The sequence below is a fragment of the Lissotriton helveticus genome, chromosome 2_1, assembly GCF_964261635.1.
Source record: "Lissotriton helveticus chromosome 2_1, aLisHel1.1, whole genome shotgun sequence".
Lineage (NCBI taxonomy): Eukaryota > Metazoa > Chordata > Amphibia > Caudata > Salamandridae > Lissotriton > Lissotriton helveticus.
Genome location: NC_136059.1, coordinates 936,820,933 through 936,840,919, shown reverse-complemented (window position 1 = coordinate 936,840,919; position 19,987 = coordinate 936,820,933). Strand labels below are relative to the sequence as shown.

The window sequence follows — 19,987 nt, the reverse complement described above, 5'->3', positions numbered from 1 at the left end:
TAGAGGCTGAAACATCGGTATCATAGCCTGAATACCCCGGAATCGCTGCTCGGGAGGATAAGCCCGAAACTGCGCTGTGTCCAGAACGGCTCCGATGAAAAGGCGATTCGGAGAGGGAATCAGGTGCGACTTCGGCACATTGATAGTGAACCTCATCGAATGCAGGAGGTGGGAGATGACAGCCTGGGGCGAGCTGTCCTTTAACAGCCAGTTGTCGAGATAGGGGAAGACTGAAACCTCTGAGCTGCGACCATCGCCATCAATTTCTTGAACACCAGAGGGGCGCTGGTAGGGCCAAACCGGAGCACGGTAAACTGAAAATGCTCATGGCCTACCGTGAACCGTAGGTAACGCCGGTGGGCAGGCAAGACGGAGATGTGACAATAAGCATTCTGCAAGTCCAACGCTACCATCCAGTCTCCAGGGTCGAGGGCAGCCAGGACCTGAGACAAGGTTAACATTTTGAACTTCTCCTTCCTGAGGAAGCGATTGACGTACCGGAGGACTAAGATAGAATGCAGCCCTTTTGCCGTCTTGGGTACCAGGTAGTAGTGGGAGTAGCAACCACGCCCTACTTCTGGCACCATGACTTGGTCGATCGCTCCCTTGGCTAAGAGAGTCGTAACTTCCTGGCGGAGAAAGGCCAAGTGATCCTCGGACACGCAATGGAGTGTAGGTGGCATGGAGGGAGGAGTAATGTCGAAGCAGAGGGAGTAGCCTCTTCAGACCATCTGCAAAACCCACCTGTCCATTGTGATGTTGTGCCAGTGGGGGAGGTGATGGAGGATCCTGCCACCCACTGGCAACTGGTGGCCCTGAAAAGTCAGACTAGGAAGGTTTGGAGGCTGCTGCAGGGGGGCATTGGTGTACTGTCCCACCCGCTGGCCCCCAGACCCACGACACTGGGCTCCACGTTCCCAGCCACGCATTGGCTGGGTAGCTTGCGCAGCCCTGTGGCTCTGGGTGGAACGTGGTGGGGCACCCCTTCGGTAGCCACGAAAAGATAGAAAGACAGACTGCATTGGGGGAGACGTTGCTGCAAGGCCCAAGGATCTGGCCGTGGCCCAAGGATCTGGTCAAGCACTCGAGAGCGTTGTCTGCATTGTTACCAAACAGGCGACTGCAATCAAAAGGCAGGTCCAAAAGTGTGGATTGGATATCCCCAGAGAAGCCAGACATTCTCTGCCAGCCATAGCACCTCAGAGCTACAGACGCGGAAACCGTCCTACCCAGCAAGTCGGCGGTATCGAGCCCACACCGGATGGTGAACTTAGCTGCGTCTTGACCCTCAACAACAGCGCGGGTGAGCATGGCCCGAGCCTCCTTCAGGCACTGTGGCAGCACTTGCGTGACCATATCCTACACTGTGTGTGTATAATGGGCCAAGAGCCTTGCAGTGTTTACCAACCGCAGTCCTAAGCTGGCGGAAGAAAACATCTTCCCAAGATGGTCCAGCTTCTTGGATTCCTTCTCTGGGGGAGCAGTGGGAATGCGCCTTTGGAGGATGAGGCTTGGGCCACCAAGCTTTGAAAAAGTAGGATGTTGGGAGAGGAAAAGTGGGTCGCCCGGGGCAAGACAGTGGTGTCGGGCAATCATCCTGTCCACAGGAGCCCCAGTGCTGGGCTTGGACCAAGTGCCCAGAAGGATGTCAGTGAGAGCCTCATTAAAAGGCAGCAGGCGTTCCAAATGGACTGCTGCCAGCTGAAGCAACTCAGTCAGGAGGTTAGTCCCGACAGCCACCATACAAAGCTTGAGGCCCAAGGCCCCGGCTGCCTACGCAACACCACAGCGTAGGAAGCTTCCTCCTCCGTAGCCACGGTAAGGGAAGAAAGCATACCAAGGTCTGGGGAGGTATCCAGACCACTGGCATCACCAAACTCCTCTTGCCAGTCCAGCTCCTCAAGTAGAGGGTCAAAAGACCCCTCCCAGGCCTTCTCACCCTCCTCTGACTGCCACTCAGGGCAGTAGGGAATGCCAGGGATGAACGGCGGCACAAAAGTACCTTCCGGGACCGACATCGGTCCGGCGCTGTGCCCAAACCAAGGGTGAGGCTGGGGTCGCCCCGGTTGGGGCCGCAACAGACGTCGGGTGTGTCATCACTGTATTGGTGACGGGGAAGGTACCGTGAGGTCGACGGCACTGATCCGGAACCAGGCCTGGATCCTAAGGGGCTCTGCGGTGCTGAGGCCTGAGTCGCTGGCATCAAAGGGCCAGGGCCCCCAGCAGAGTCCGTGGGGCCGGAAGGCGCGCCTGCAGAGTCAGGCTGACCAAAGATGCTGTGCAGTGCTTCGTAAAATGCACAAAGCTGGGTAGGGGACGCTCCGGGAAAAGGAGGGAAGGGCGGAGCTGTCCCAGGTGGCTCCGAGGAAGGAGTCAGAGAGCGACGATGCTCCGGGTCCGCATTGCATCAGCCGAAAGACGGGGAGAAGGTGAAGAGCGACGAGGCTTCTTCGTCTTCTTCTTGTGCTTCGACTTAACCGAGGAGTGTGAAGACTTCGAGGGCGAATGGTGCTGGCTCTGCAACCGGGCCTGTGACCTTCCCCTCGACCAGGACCTCGAACGGAGCGGAGCCGACTGCCGGGCCTCCAAAGCTTTCGGGATCGCTCCCACAAAGACTTCGGGTTCGGGCCCAGCAGTCGGAGCATGATCGGTGACTGACATCAACTAGTGACAGGAGTGACAGGGTTCGAAACCGGGCCGACGACTGGACATCCCTTGTCCACCAAGAGTTGAAGACTCAAAGATGACGACAAAAGTCGAAAAAGGGTTAGTCAAAAAGTGACTAAGGGGCATGCTCTCTCCAGATCTGCGCTGGCTGGGTCGGACAAAATAAAGAACTGACGTCAGGGCGCAGGGCCGGTGTCTAAATAGACACTGTGACGTCATCCTGGTGACCATGATGCCGATGATGGACGCTGAATCAACCAACAAAATCTACAGACGAGCAGGAGTACTGCTACGAAAAAATGTCTACGGATCCAGTCTGATGCCTGGGGGTAGTTCTAAGGAATCTATGCCTACGGTCTCTTTCAGATGGAACGGACGTCAGTGCACCAAGGTGGCGATTATATGCGGGTCCCCTCTCTCACTTCTGATGAGGTATGAAGTCAACAAATCATGCAGAACTGATTAAGATATTAATCCAGTCTGGTGTCTGTATTTATTCTAAGATGAGGAATCTGCAGCTATAAGTATCCATCAGAAAGTAAAAAGAATGTCAAAGACTCAAGTGTGAAAGTCACATATACATAGTCTGTAAGCAGTTGGCATTATTCTCTATAACTGGTTCACATGGATTCAAATATATGAAATTAATTTACTGTGGTATCAGGAACACAGTTCTCAGAATAATTTAGGGTGTAACTAGACTATAACATTTTAGTCCGCTGAGGCAAGAACTCCAACACCATTGTTCTGATCTCACCAACAAATGGCCATACTCCAACAAAACACACTAGACATGACAACCCTCATTCCCATGCACACAATACAGCAAAGAAGCCAGACAGCTGGCAAAGTGAGGCCAAATCAACAGTACTGCCTTGCACCACACCAAAATACACTAGAACCATGTAGATAATTATAGCCTACTACAATACAGAGAGGACAGGATATAACAGCCTTTGGCCCTCTGGTGTGCCTAACTCTCTAGGGAACTGATCTAGGGGCACAATAGTTATTGACATTAGAGATAGGGCCAAGACAAGGGAGGAAGCTTCTCCAAGCACTGCTCACACTTTAAAAGGAGGCAATAAAAGGTGATGAAAATGTCTTTCCCACAACATTCCAAGTCTTCCATTCTCCAGCAGAACCAGAGAGAATGCGTAGGTGTGGCAGAAGTTAGTTTACAAAACAACCAAGTCTTAGGCCAGTACCATAAATTATAGCCCACTGACAATTAACTGTTTTCAAAAACACCATGAACACTACGATGTTTTAATTATTTCATGCAGCATTGTCATGCTCTATAAAAAGTTGGCACTTGCTCGGTTAATCAGAAACTTACAAAGCAGGCAATAACTTTGGTTTAACATGTATAGATCTTTCTCCCACTCTAAGGAGTGTACTAAGTAATACAGCTCGTGCTTTCCAAAATATAATTTTTGATTTGACAAATGGCAATGTTTGTTTTTCCAATATTCAGTGCAAATTTAACTGGAAGTAGGTTATTTGGAAGGCAGCCAATCATCTTTTGCAGTCCATTTGCATGATCTTTGCCCTTCCAAGCTTACACATACCTTTATTTTACGTTGTTCATAGATCTGTTCAAAAATGACTTGAACAAGCCTGGGTGACAGTCTTGCAAGGGAAGCAATTTCTTGATCGTGCGGACACTGCTGTCTTTGCCAAGGCCACCTTCTTGGCTACAACTGTAGAGAAAATTCCAACTGCTAATATTTCTGCCCACCTCTATTCCCATTTCTTATTGGGGGACTGACAATTCAGCTTTGTAGCAGGCCAGGGCACAGAAAAAAAACCACAATGGTGGCTAACAAAGGTTTAAAGATCACAGAATCCTGGAGGGCTGTCTAACAAGGGCAACTTATGTGTCCGATCTGTCAATGGGCTGATTTAGGGATTATCCAGATAAAAGTGCCCAGAGAAAAATGCCAGGATTCTTTATTTATTTATTTTTTTACATTTGTACAGCGCACTGTTACCCGTAGGTGTCATGGCGCTCTGTAAAACTCCATAGGCACAAACCGTGGAATGAATCATTAGTGAACAGCTAGGTCTTAAGACCTCTCCTAAAGGCCATAAGGTCGGTCATCTTTCTAAGAGCCAGGGGCAGGGCATTCCAGGCCTTGGCTGCTCCCAGCACAAAGCTCTACCTCCCCAGCGCGCTTTCCTGATGCGAGGTACAACAATCAGCCCTGCGTCAGCGGATCTAAGGTGCCTTGTAGGATGATACCAACGAAAATACTGCCGGAGGAAGGATGGCCCTAGGCCTCGCAAGGCCTTAAATACCAGGCATAGTGCTTTAAACGAGATCCGCTTTCGCACCGGGAGCCAGTGAAGTTTAACTAGCTCCTGGGAAATGGAGGCGTACTTAGGAATGCCCGTAATGAGCCGTGCTGCAGCATTTTGCAAGACCTGCAGTTTGTTCAAAATGCCCTGTTGGGCGTTAAGAAACAGACTGTTACAATAATCCAGCCGCGAAAGTACCAGAGTGGTAACAACTGTTTTATTTACCACTTACTTGAAGAAAAGGCAGAATCTTTCGAATTGTTTTAAGCAGGAAGGAAATGGAGGACAGCGCATTAACCTGAGGTCGAAAGGTAAGCTGATCATCGATCAGCACCCCTAGGTTCTTGACTTTAGACACAGGGGTAGGAACGTTGCCCATACCCTCAGGCCACCAGTTTGGACTCCAAAAGTTAACGTTTGAGCCAAACACTATAACTTCCGTTTTAGCCGAGTTCAGTTTAGGGCAGTTTACGGCCATCCAATTTTCCACCGCCAGCATGCAATCCTGAAATTGTTCGGCTACTCCTTCCTCTGTACCTGGTAACAGTGACACCACAATCTGGGTGTCATCGGCGTATGATGTAAGTTCAAAACCAAATGCCCGAACTACTGGGGCCAGTGAGCGGACGTAAATATTGAACAGAGTGGGGCTCTTTAGCACCCTTTACTAGAGTTACAGTGTCTTAAGGCTTCTTCCATTTCCTAGACACTGTTTAAAATCTATATTTAGTCATCACATCAGGAGGCGATGGGGAAGACAGGTGATTCTGCTAATGTACTATGGATCTTGCCTCATGAAATCATTTGTAGGATACAAAAGAGCTCAACAAGCAAAGCTGCCTGCATCCAATTGGATGTGTATTACCTAGTTTTCCTTAAGCCAGAACTAACTGTTCCTAATCATAGCAGTGGTGCATTTAAAATAAATAAATAATTATATTTAGCATATTTTAAATGGTGCCAAAATGTGCCTTGAGTTTGCAACTTCCAAGCTGAGCTTGCAGACTGACTTATACAAATGGCATGTAGTCCACAAATTCTGCTTGCAGATCACAAACTCTGAGCAGGTGACAACACGGATTCATAAATTCATTGGTTCTAGAAATCTGTTAAAAAATGTGCAGACTTCTCTAGGCTTGGAAATGTTTGTGAACTTAGACAGGTTCACAAACCCCACGCAATATTTTTGTTTATTTTATTCCGAGATGGGGACTTTGAGTTTCCTCCCTCGTGTTCACCCCCCACACAAGCTTGTGGTGTTCTAGCTATGCTCGGCCTCACCCCTCCAAGGGACCCCAAGACAGCTCTGAGACTCTACAAAGATTGTACTTTAGAACACATAGGTAGATAATCTGCTCTTGGTGGGGTTCCCTGGACAAATTAAATGCAAGGTGATGCACAAGAGAACCATGTGCCACTAGATTGTGCTTTTCATTAAAATCTGCTACGCGTTAGCTAAAAAGCAGCCTCCGAAGGTCTCTGTGCACTATGGCCAAAGCTGCTAAGGAATGGCACGCAAAGTCTCTGTCCTAGACACAGCTATGAGGATGTTTCTCCTTACAAATATGAAATACTATTGCCTGGGCAGTCCAGTCCGCTGAGAAGGGAATTTTGCCTGCTCAGTTCTGCAGGACTTTCAGGTTTCAGACCATCCACAGACCCACCTCCAATTAGGTACTGCTTTAGTATCTACTCAAAAGGTGAGGAATCTGTGGGTAGAAGTCTATATCAGAAGAACAATGCAATTACTTTCAGTAGCACTCTTTCTGGTAGAGACTATCTAGCTGCAGATTTTGCACTGATGTTCCCACCCTCCCCATTCTGTGATTGTACGCTATCCATTAATTAGATCACAATTCTAGGAACCTGCATACTGATCACTCCAATTTGTTTTTGACGCTCTGCACCGGATTCGCGAAAAGTCTTGAAAGCAACGGGCAGTACTTCTGGAGTGTATCTGCATCTGTGCGGAGCCATACAGTGCCATCTACCAGCACATATAACTACTGCTGAAGTTTCATATCCATTTGGACGCCCAGGGAATATTAAACAAGCATTGTCATAGTCAATAGGTCTCACCTTTGGGACCTTATGAGTGTTTAGACAGAGCTATTGCCTTGAACAAGTGCTCATTGGAAACAGTGCAGAAAGTGCACGAGTTTCCCAAAAAGTCCGGAGTGATTCCAAGAGGTCACTCCAAAGCAGCAATTGTGCGCTGCGTAGGCGCGAACTAAAAAGTGAGGGTTCTACAGCTAGAAGTCTCTATCGGAAAGGGTGTGTGTAGCTTTAGCATAGCATGTTTGGATACATTTAACTATCCATCTGGGAATATCAGCTTTTGAAATAGGAGACCCTTAAGGGGTTTAGCAAAAGCTACAAAAAGTTGAATGACTTATTTCGGTCAATATAGAACATAAGTGCTATTAACAGCAAGTGCCCTTTTAGCTAGTCTGGCTTCTGAGAAAGACTAGTAGCTCATTGATTTGGTTGATGTGGAAATGTGAGACAACCTTAAGTAATAATTTAGAGTTAGTGCGAAGTGCCCTATCTCTGAAAGTGAATGTATGGATCATGCATTCTAAGGGCGTGTAGTTTACTACTATGTCTAAGCAAAGTGATGCTAAGAAGAAAATCGACTTGAAAGATATTATAATGCACGCAAATGGAGAGGCGCAGAAGGAGGGCCCATAAGTTGCTTGAATACAACATTTGAGTTGCAAACAGGTGCAGGTGTTTTGGTTGAAGTGTAGGGGGGTGAGGGAGAACACTTTTTTAGCTCTTCCATGCCTTAATAAGTAGAGTAGAGGTAATAAAAGTGGTGCACTGCAAGGACAGTAAAGTGTGTGTAACAGGCAGAACACTGTCAAGAGAACAGACAAGGTGGTAGTATCAAAACATACTGTCTAGCCAGTCTATAGCTAGAACTGTGCCTTTGCTAAAGTTCATGCCAGGCTGCAGGGAACACATTGCGAACATGCATGCGCCAAAGCAGGGAGTGACTTTGCAGTGCAGTTGGGAACTTCTGGCAGTGCCAGAACAGCCCACAGCTTCAGAGAAAAACCTTATATTTACAGCAAAGCAACTTGATAAAGAAGGGAGAACACTTTTTTAGCTCTCCCATGCCTTAATAACAGGCACTCTAAAGATTGATGAATGCTTTATTTTCTGAGGGTACATTGCAACTGCAGTGAGATGTAGTTGTATGAAAGTATACGCTAACCTTGCTTTATAAGTATAGTCCTGCAATAAAACTGTAAAAGAGTGCATAAACCTCTTCCATTTGGCTGCGCAGCAAGCACGAGTAGTACGTCCAGCAGAATTAACATGCATTCTTTTGGGAGGTTAAGGTACCTATCCTTTGGGATTTACATGACTGAGACAACCCTGATGCTGGTGAGAAGGTCCTGCCTTTTTGGAAGCTTCTCAAGAGGGCTAACTGCCATCTCTAGAAGCACAGAGTATAAAGGCTGTTTTGCCCATGTTAGTGCAATAAGGATTAGAGTCACAGACACCTGTTGCATCTTTATGACAACATACAGGAGGAGGAGAAGAGACAGAAAAGTGTAAGCAGATAACCCTGATCAACTGTTCCATAGCGCATTGCCCTTGGAATTTAGGTTGGTAGGGGGTATGAGTATCTAAGGGCAAGATTTTACCAGTTTGCATTTTCGTCAGTGGAAAACAGATATTTTGTTGGTGTTCCCCAATGGTGGAAGTACTTTTGAAGGGCTTGTGGGTAGAGTTCCCACTTGTGTTCCTATTGATGCGCCATGCTGAACAGGTCTGCAAATTTGTTTTCCACTCCTGGAAGATGCACAACCGAGAGGGGAATTTTGTGATCGGCTGCTCAATGCCAAATCTCCTGTGCGAACTGTGAAAGCTGTGTGTGGTGGGTCCTGTCCTGCTTGAGAATGTAGCAGATTGCCATCATGATGTCTATCATATTGTCTATTTTTATTAGTGCAGCTTTGCACTAAAGAATTGTAAGAAATGCTTTGGCCACTGCGCCACATCTCTCCCAACCGCTGCGCTATACCTCTTCCACAACAATTTTTATAGGGTTTTACATGGTACACTTCATACATTGGGATAACTTCTTTCAATTACATGTACTCCATGGTTAGCCCCATTTCTCATGTGTTACTTCAGATGAACATCTATTCTTGTACTTTCTTCGTAACCCTTAGCGTCTGCTGGGATAGTATTGTCCGTAGGTGACTTTTCGTGTGAGTCGGTGGGCAGGTGTCCAGGAACACCGGGTCTTGTGGTGCCACGTGCTGAGTATCAGGGTATAAGTAATGTTTGGATTGGCTGCCCTCTCGGCAAGGCCCCAGGTGCGTCAGGCTCTGATTCTTTGATACTATCCATCAATGCTTCCTAGGCCCGGTCCGGGTCCAGTTGATCTAATCCCCATTTGCCTTCCCACACCCTTCCCTCACAGTACGCCCATTGTCCAACACCTTATGCCAGGCAGAGAGTCCAGGCCCCGCTGGGGATTTCCAATTTTTTGTATTTTAATGTTTAGCCAGCATGAAGACAAGGTCTTGGAATTTGCTGGTCATCTTGGTTTTAGAGGTGTGGGGAAAACAACTCAGGAGACAGTGACCCGGCGAGCGGGGGCAAGACCAGAGCACGTTGGACCACATCTCCCTGGGACATCTTTGGGATTTGATTAAGAAGATTTCCCCAATCATGTTCGGGCATTGGGACACGTAGGGCCTCCCAGTAGGCCGACAACCTCTCCAATAAGAGGTCCAGGTCTACCCTATGGCCCTATACAGGGATGTGACCGCTTTGATAGTTCTCATGGAGAGGACCAATTACTGACAGCACTTATGCAGCTGTGGCTCTGCAGTGCCGTGGCCCAATATTTGCGAAATATGGAGTTATCCACCCTGTGGAGCAGGAAGTGACAGTGTGGGAGATCTGAGCAGAATTTGTCAAAGGGTAACAGTACTGAGTCCCTAACAGGTCATCCCTTGTGGTTGCTCCTACACCTGCCCAATCCTCCCCAGTTCCCTCCGTGCTGTAGCTCCACCAGCACTGTTCTGCTATAGACACTCTTGCAGTGGTCTCGTGCAATCTGGCGTGCAGGGCGATCGCCATTCAAGAAGATATAATGCCCAATGGTTTCATCACAGTTCATACAGTGATGGGACTGTGTGTCTGAAAGAGGCAGCAGCTCCTGGAATGCCATTGCTCTCTGTATGGTCAGGACAGACCCTAGAAAGGGTTGAATTTGCTGAGGTTGGAAATGCTAGTTTTTCACTTTGACGGTAAAGCAAAGTTTGTGCAGGAGTGTGTGTTTAGCAGTTAAGCACTAGGCTCTGCTACTTCTCTTTATCAGTCAATCATCTAGGTATGGAAAACATGAATGGCATGTCTGCGCAATTGGACTTCCCAACTGACTGGGTAAATGCCACTGGGGCTGCGGTAATCCCAAAGGGAAGACCCTTGAGCTAGTGCGGTTTTCCACTTACCACGAAGATAAGGTACCAATGGTGGATCATTCAGAACCAACACATATATGAAGTCATTTAGTCGGGGGAAAACTTCTTGCAATATGGCCATGTGAATGTGTTCTGAGGAGGTGAACTTGCTCAATTTTTGGAGGAAGAGGATCAGCCAGGGTGCATCATCCTTTAGGGTATAAGAAGTGTAGGAAAGTGCCCAAATGGCTGCCCCCACTTTTTGACTGATACGTGATGTGACTTTGACTAAAAGTGCACTGGGTTCCTGTCCCCAGTACCAGAGCTCTTTCCAAATAATATGCAATTTTTCCCTCAATTGGCAGAACCTTTAGCACCCTCTGTAAATCCCTACTAAATGATACCCTGGTACCTAGGGCACTAACGAGGGCCCCTAAGGGCTGCAGGACGAATTGTGCCACCCTTATGGACCCCTCACCAAGCACATACATGACTGCAAGTGCAGGCTGCGTGTCTTGATGCAGATAAAAGTGTAAACAAGACGTCACACATCACTGTGTGCCATGTCCCCTACCGCTGCTTCTGACATTTGTAAGTCACCTCTAGAGCAGGCCTGAGAACCCTAAGGCAGGATTTTTAATTTTATATGTGAGGACATATCTGCATGATCAGATATACCCCTGTGCTGGTCTATCATATTGCTGCAAGTGCAAGAGGCCAGGGAAGCAATCTTAAATCATGTACTGGACACTGAAAACGTGTTCCCGAGATACATGAAGGTTTCACTGAAAATAGGGATGTTTCGTAAAACATCTTGTCTTAACAAACCCACACAGGTGCCAGTGTTGGATTGATCATAAAATGCACTCCGAGGGCACCTTAGAGGAGCCCCCTGAAAACATACCAGCCTCTGGTGTGCTTGCTGACTGAAATCTGCCAGTCTGCCACCGGAGACATGTTTCTGACCCCCTAGGGTGAAAGCCTGTTGCTCTCAGGAGGTTAGGAACAAAAGCCTGTCCAGGAAGAGAGTGTAACATCCCCTCCCACAGGATGACCTGCTGATTAGCCTCCTTATGGTGGCAAGCATCAAAGGAGGCGCTGCGGTTGGAATGCAAATCCGACTCCCCTAACCGGAGAGGAAGTACTCCACCCCCGCCCCCACCCGCCCGTCCACAGCTCACTTCGCACCTTGGCAGGTGGGAAAAGTAGCTAGACAGGTAGGCATGCCACACTCAGACTAGTACAACCCCTATGGTGGGCTAATTGTAAGGTGGATATGATTTTTCATAGGCAACCATCTTTGTGATGATACCTAGGAATTCTGGGACAGGGTTATGCCCACTTCCCACAGGAAGTGGTAATATAGGGAGCATATTGACCCCAACTGTCAGTAGCCCATAGGCTACTACCCTACACTCCACTAACACCTCTAAATTCACTATTTAGGAGTCTCCCTGGCAGCAGAGAAGTTGATTCTGAAGACTTAAGAAGAGAAGACACCAAAGAGCCGCAAAAGCAGAAAAGACTAAGGCGAGCACCTGACTTGGCCCCAGCCGGTCGGCCTGTCTGCAGCCCTCATCGAAACCTCTGTCAAAGTCGACTCGTCCTGCACCTGTGACTCCAGAAACTTTTTAGAACTGCCTACCTACGAAAAAAGACCCAAGAATTCCCGTGAACAGCAGACCTGTTCATCAGAAACTCCAAAAGTAAGACTTTGAGGCTTCCAGAACTGCCAACACCCGACACCTGAAGCAACCACTGCATCTGTCGCCCTTGGCCTGAGTTGAAGTAGTCCAATGGTGCCAACAAGGTTCCATAGCCCTCCAGAACTCGAGGCCATTGTGGTTTCACCCCTTCTAGACCCCACCCCAACCTCGCCTGCAGCCTCTGCACGCAGACCCCCTCTACTGCGACTGCTCCAGTAAGGGAAAACCCAACACCTAAAGACATCCCTGCACCTGTGGCCCCTGGGCATTGGAGAAGAGGACCAAAGGTTTAACCCCATTCCAGAGCATCGCAAGTCTTGAACCCCTTTGCTGGTTCAGCACAACTGCCCCGCTGGCCAGAACCTGCAGCTTCTTTTCGCAGTGACTGGTCACCATTGAAATACATTGAGCTCCTGACACTGTTTTGCATCCTGCACCTGGTCGCCCTTGTGCCACTGGTGGTGTTCTGTTTGTGCTGCCTTGGACCTTGCCCGCCACTCACCTTAACTCCTGGAGATTGGTCTTGTAGGTCACTGTACTACATTGGTTTGCAGAACTTGTTTTTCCTTCCATAGGATATCATTACAGAACTCAGGAATTGCACGTTTTAAATTTGAAAAGAATTTATATTTTAAAACTTACTTACCTATAGGATTTTTCTCTCAAAGGAAACCTATATGAAGATACTTCCTATTTTTATAATTTGGTGTGGGTCTCCATCTTGAGCTGAGCTGTCATTTATCAAATCATTGTGTGTATTTGCAAATGTCTTACACTCATCTGTGTCAAGCCTAAGGCTGCCCACCACACTACCCTCTAACAGAGCAGTTTGGGACTGCATAGTACGCCTTGTCCACAAGTAAGGGACCCCATGGGCTCTTTAAAAGGTATATCAGATTATTGATATATCACATAAAGAGCCACCTTCCTACAAGAAGTAGAGGGCATAGACCCCTTTCCTTTGTAGGAGTAGAGGAACAATTTCTCTGGTGCCCTTTGCTCGAGTGTTTGTACCTCTTCCTATAGGAGAAGGAGCTGGTCTGAACTGTGACGACCAGGTGGATGTTGGGAGGGAGTGTGTGGAATTTGAGGTAGTTCCTTTCCTGTATAATGGAGAGGACCACACTGGTTGGATGCAATTTTTTCCATTGTGACAGTAATTGGGCAATCTTTCCCCTGACAGGTATAGTGTGATTGGGGGAGAAGGGGAGTGAAGTTGCTGCGTATTAGCAAAGGATCCCTTGGGAGGGGGTGGGGGGCTCACCTGTATCTTTGCCTCTTTAGTCATTTCAATGAAGGTTTTGCCCTGTTTGGGATCCCATAATGGGGTCTAGTAATGTTGGAAGAGGGGCCTCTGTCTGCACCCCCCCTTATAGGCTGCATCGCCTGATTACTGTTTTTGAAATACAGGCTTTGGTGTGGGGGATTGTAAGGCGCCCTTTGACTAGGCAATGTGTATGTCTTTTAATTTTACCAAGATCTAATCGCTCCGTCGGCCAACAAAATGCTGCAAATTGAAAGGTACATTTAGGTGGGTTACTCCTAAAAGAGTGTTCTATTCTTAGGCATGTCCTTAAGTATGGTTAGGTAACTAACAGACCTTTCCATCTTGGAGAAGGTTTTTAGGAGGAAGTCAATCATGCCTGCTGTATGGTACGAAGTGTATTTGATCAGGAAGGCTTAACAAAGGTATAGCTCAATATTTGGGTAATCCTGTGTACTCACTACATAGTCTTCTCAAGGATCCTACACCCCTATGGTCTAAAGAGCTCTTTTTTGGGGGCCAGAAGGGCTTTCTGGGTCAGAATCGGTGTCCTGTGTGTTAAATTACAGTTTATAGGGAGAAGAGGTGGAGCTGTGGTAAAACATGGCACACAGTAAGGAATGGTGGTAGCTGTGTAACTCACTTTTTTTAGGGTTTGGTGGTGGAATAGGCAGAGATGAAGGAGGTTCTTCCTTGAAGGCTAGGTGTTGTTTCTTTGGAATGGCAAAAAGGGCTGGAGCTGGGGCCTCTGAGTATTCGAGGTGTGTCCAGATGGATGAACAGTTTATCATCTGGACGTCAACATGTCTATCCAATATCTATCCTTCGATTGCTCTGTCTCAGAGGAGTGTGCTAGCTCCCTGGACTCAGGTTTGGCCCCGAAGTGGGCTTGTAGACAGAAGGGGATAGCGGTGTCGAATGACACTAGATGACAGGAGTATGCAGAGCTTGTGTATCTACAGCCACACATGCTCTAAAAATAATTATATATATATATCTATATATATCTCCAACAACAAACAGCCCCAAGGAGAGGGCACTTCGCATAGCGGGTGCCGGGGATGGGGATGGGCTTATCCTCGCAATATCAAAGACAACAAGGTTCCTTTAGGTAAAGGAAAACACCGCACTCCAACAAGGTTGTATTCCAAGGATTTATTCTGTGCAATTATTCACCAATTACCACCACCAACGCGTTTCAACCTGCAATAGGTCTTGCTCACGGTGAGCAAGACCCAATTGGTGAATAATTGCACAGAATAAATCCTTGGAATACAACCTTGTTGGAGTGCGGTGTTTTCCTTTACCTAAAGGAACTATATGTATATATATATTCAGTTCAGTTGCGTCAGAACCTGTGCCGCTTGCTGTGGTAGGTTTGCAAACCCTTACTATACCAACATACGCGTCGTAACAAACCAATCCAAAAGGACAACACTCCTTGACAACACATGAGGTGTTTAAAAGACTATTGTTTTTGCATTCACACTACTCGTGAGCAAGGAGCGGACGCTCCGAAACGCGTAGGGTGACTTTGCTGGAATAAATCACGCTTAAGAAAGTTTGTGGCCAAGCTGTGTTGTCCTTTTGGATTAGTTTGTGAGGACGCGTTTGTTGGAAAACACACACATATATATATATATATATATATATATAAAAATTATTTTTAGAGCTTTTATGTTTGATTACCTCAATAGTAAACATATGGTATGCAGACACCTTGCTAATTTACAAGTGGACTGTGGTCAGATATTAGGTAATAGTCAATACATTTATTTATTTTAAAGCAACTGAGAGCATTGGCAGCCTGTATTTAATTTTGAGCAAGCTGAGAACTTAGGCCAGCGAACATGCTTTGCTTCTCAGTGGCGTGCAGGCCTGCGGCTTTCTAGAGGTTGTTTAGATACATTTATATATCACATAAGTAAAAAATAAATGCAAAAGCAAATAAGTACAAATAAAAAGTGAAAAAAAATAAAGAATACAAGAGAAACAATTATAGATATATTTTAAAAATATATTCTACATAAAGCAACAATGCTTATGAAGAAGCATATGAAGTTCATGCAGGAGCATTTACATTTATCAGTAATAATCAACGTTCAGAATTACTGTATACATAGAGTAACAATTAAACAGCAGTTTGTTTAAAAAACACAGATACTTTATACTCGCCTTCTGTATTGCATGTAGGCTGTCAAGCAATGTTAGATGAAAACTACAATTGCCAAAAGCGGCATCCCTGTAAAACAGGCACACATTTCAGAATTATTTTTCCTTTGTCAAAATGGTGATTTAATTTCACATTTAGTATTTAGTACAATATGCAAAATTTAATTTGCAAATATCACAACTATTAACTGTATGTGCTATACCCAGAATAATGGACCTCAATTAGAACATTATGAGAAACAACGCCTTTATAAAGCAATTAATAATATTAACACACACACACACACACACACACACACACACACACAAACACACACATGCACAAACGTGTGCACTCTTTAAATCAACTCTATGGTGGTGCATTCTATAAATTTAGGATTCTTCCAAAGAAGTCAGCAGGTGCCATGCCATGAAATTAGGAAAAGATTGCAGTATTTGGCCAGGCTTGCTTGTTCTCAGAAAGTGCAATTGCCAGAGTAAAAGCATGAGCCAATAATTACGGTCAATTGACTGAAAACATTTATATAGCCCTTCATATTCATGGGAAGGTCAAATGGTGCTTCAATTTGCAGCAGATTCCGTGTGCCTCTCTATTTTAGTGTTTACTGACGTCACAACTAAATATGCTAGATTGACATCAAGATATATCTTGCTTGAAATGGTGTTGCGGTAATATTTTTCGGTCTGCCGTTCATTAAAAACCAAGCTATCAGAATAAATGGAATACTTACACATTTAAGAAGATAAGAGTACATGGACATTCCTCCTTATTTGCATCAAGAATTTGGTACAGACTTACGTTAATGTATATAGACCGTAGGCATGCTTTATTGCTAAAATGTACTCAATCCCAGATGAGCAAATAAAGAGGAGAGAAATTAAAGCTATACATTCTACAAACTCAGTGGGGACATGCATGATTGAAACTGGCAGCTCCTTCAGCACATGGTTCATGTTGCCCCTCAACATGGGTTCCATGACGCTGGCACACATCCAGTGGCGTAGCAAGGTCGGGAAGGACACTAATGTAAGCAGTCCTGCTGTAACGGGCATATGCTCTCTCACCCTCTTCCTCACACACAGCTAGGAGTTTAGGTTGAGCACATTTGAGTGGATGTTACTGCACACATCACAGGACTTGAAGAGGTTGTACGACTTCTCAGGCAAAAGTGGGGGTCAGTGGTTATAGATGGTATCATGCATGTGCTACCAGAAGGCCCACTTAAGAGGATGTCAATAGTTACACCATGGACCAGAGGCATACATAGGAGCTGCTGGTGCTGAGGGGCACAGTTAGAGCACTGACCGTCTTGGTGCCTTCAGTAATATTTACAGTGTCACACTGGTTTACTTCAAACGTATGAGACCTCCAAGGGAGTGTGTCACATACTTGGCACCCTGGCCACCCAGTCACTTCCCTCTTGTCCTGTTTGGAGAAAGAAGTGCATGCCCTTTTTTTTTTATCTCAGTCACATGTAGCTGTTCTGGGTAGGGAGCAATTTTGGATGCTGCTACTCTTGATGCTGTGATTTTGCACTGCTGCAGATGCATGCAAAGTTTCCATGAGAAATCCCTTGAAGGAGATGCTAGTCTCCTCCCCCTGACAGAAAAGCGTCCTGCTTGCCTTCAATAACTACGCATAAATTGCTCTGGTCAGAACTCACATGGACCCAATACCTTCATTTACCCTCTTGGCACCTCACCTCGTAATGTCTGTTGGGTGCTTTGTGGAGGATTAGCATCGGAAGAACAAGTTACTTACCTACGGTAACACCTTATCAGATAGAGACTATCTAGCCGCTGATTCCATACCGTAGAATTTTCCGTAGGCATCAGACTGGATCCAGAAACTTTGAGCTTGCGCGCCTATAGGTGGTGTCTTCAGCTCTGCGTTGTCCGCGCTGGAAGTGACATGCATGGTGCCTTTATAGACGCCACCCTTAGCATGCTACTTTCACAATATTTCCACGCCGGAAGCACATAGCCACAAAGGATGCTTATGTACTAGTGTGCAGACAAAGGATCGTCATAGGCCATAAGGATTACCCTATGTGGTGAAATCTGTTCATAGAGTGGGGGGGGGGGTGGGGGAGGGGGGGAATCTGTTAAGGAAAAGGAAGTTAGATATCTCTACCAGATAAGAGGTTACCGAAGTTAAAGCTTGTTCATCTGATAGAGACTTCCAAGCCAGATTCCTTACCCGACTGTCCAATGAGCAGTGCTTCGTAAACATGTACAGAGATACCCACGTTGCAGCCTGACAGATGTCCAGGATAGAGACTCCACGAGCAAATGCAGTGGTTACAGGCTTGGCTCTGGTGGAATGAGCCCACAAGCCATCAGGGGGTTTCTTCTTCTTGCCAGAGCTTTGCAGATTTTAATGTAGGGCACACTCCATAGTTAAATGCACAGTGTCTGCATGGCCTCCTCTTCTTCGCCCCCTACAAAGAGCCGATTGGCCACCAAGAGCTCTCTGGTACAATCAATGTAGAACTATAATGCTCTTTTTGGGTCTATAGAAGCGTGGTGCAGAGCAAAGGTGTTACCACTTTTGGCAGAAAAGAGGCATGTGTTCTCAAAAACAGTTTGAATGGGGGGAAAAAGTTGGTTAAGGATGGTGCACAGAAAGTGCTTGCAGCTCACTAACCCTACTGGCCGACATATTGGCCACTTGAATGGCTGTGTTTAAAGTCAACAAGCGTTGAGGGCAATTGTGCCTAAAGGGCGAGCACATTGAGAAGGTCAAAACTAGGTTCTGGTCCCACTAGAGCATGATTAAGGGTTTTGGAGGAACATATGCTGTAGTCCTTTTAGAAGCGAGTCACAATAGGTGACGTGAACAGGGAGGGCTGATCAGGCAACCACAATAACACCGATATGGCTGAAAGCTACCCTTTAACTGTGCCCAAAGCAAAGCCTTGCTAAGCTAACGAGAAAACCACCAACAAAACATCAGATTGTTGCAGAAAGGGAATCAACATTTATGGACATACACCAAGCCACAATTTTGTCCCAACGGCACCCTATACGGTATTCTACCTTTACTACTCGGTCATTACTTCGTATTACCATTTCTACACATTTTAGTTCGCAGATGCCATTACTTAGCATGCACTTACTACGCATAATGGAGTTACTGTGCAAATTAAAGTTTTGGGGTACAGGGGTATTTTTAGGGGTCAGGATGGGTTAGAGTTTTGAGGTGTAGGGAGTATTTTTAGGGTTCAGGGTGCATTTAAGGTTCTGGGGTATTTTTGGGATTCAGGGTGCGTTTAGGTGCTGGGGTAATTTTAGGGGTCAGGGTGCATTTAGGTTTTGGGGTACTGGGGTATTTTTAGGGGTCAGGGTGGGTTATGGGGTGCATGGAGTATTTTGAGGGTTCAGGGTACGTTTAAGGTTTTGGGGTGCTGGGGTATTTTTGGGGTTCAGGGTGTGTTTAGGTTTTGGGATGCAGGGGTATTTTTAGGGGTCAGGGTGGGTTAGTGTTTTGGGGTGTGGGGGTATTTTTAGGGTTCAGGGTGCATTTAAGGTTTTGGGGTGCTGGGGCATTTTTGGGGTTCAGGGTGAGTGTAGGTATTGGGGTGCTAGAATATTTTTAGGGGTCAGGGTTGGATAGGGTGTAGGGGTAATTTTTAGGGTGTGTTTAAGGTTTTGGGGTAATTTTAGGAGTCAGGGTGGGTTAGGGTTTTGGGGTGTAGGGGTCAGGGGGTTGGGGTGAAGGGGCTATTTTTACAGTTCAGGGTGCGTGCCAGGGGATAGGTGGCTATTACAATATATTTGCTGTTTTAAAGTACCGATAACGTGTTGTAACAGTATGCATAATAAAAAACTGCGAAGTAAAAGCATTTTTAATGTATTTGAATATATTTGCAAAGTAAAAGCATGCGCACTAAAATCATGCGTAGTAATGGTATTTGCGAAGTAACAATTCCAAAGTAAATACCTGTGGAGTAAGGGTATGCTAAGTAACATCATATGTTCACCTATACTGTCTTGGTTGAGGGACGCCTGGCGGCCAGAATGACATAAACCTGCCAACTTTCACTTCTCCATCTCCATGCATAAAGGCAGAGCATGCTCACATTCGGGTGCAGGAGCCTGCCCCCCTTGCTGCAACAGCAGATCTTACAAAAAAAAGCCTGATCAAGGGACCGATGTTCATGAGTTTGGGTACCATACTCTGTTCCCAACACAGAGCCACCAGCATGATTTAGACCCTGTTGTGACTGATCTTCGTGAGCACTCTGGGTAGGGGTGGTATAGGCTGAAAAGTGGACAGGAGGCCTGAGTGCCACTCAAGAGGATAGGTCCGAGCGAGAGTTACCTTGGAAACTCCAGTGCGCAGAAGTGCTAACTGTGTGTTTCGTATATAATGAAGGGGTCCCAGTATTGGAACATCAAGAAGTGTTTACACAAATGGACAGGGAAAAAGAAAACATTAAAGTATA

General features: G+C 46.3%; 1 protein-coding gene across 11 annotated transcripts in view; it reads right to left on the bottom strand.

Moving 5' to 3' along the window:
- The window catches only part of CDC14B (cell division cycle 14B), a 640,126-nt gene that overhangs the window by 300,557 nt on the left and 319,582 nt on the right, over positions 1-19,987 (bottom strand). For all 11 annotated transcript variants that reach the window (XM_078675678.1, XM_078675670.1, XM_078675671.1 and 8 more), the window contains exon 6: positions 15,543-15,609. In XM_078675678.1, coding sequence (XP_078531804.1) covers positions 15,543-15,609 — 67 coding nt within the window. The remainder of the gene's footprint in view (positions 1-15,542; positions 15,610-19,987) is intronic.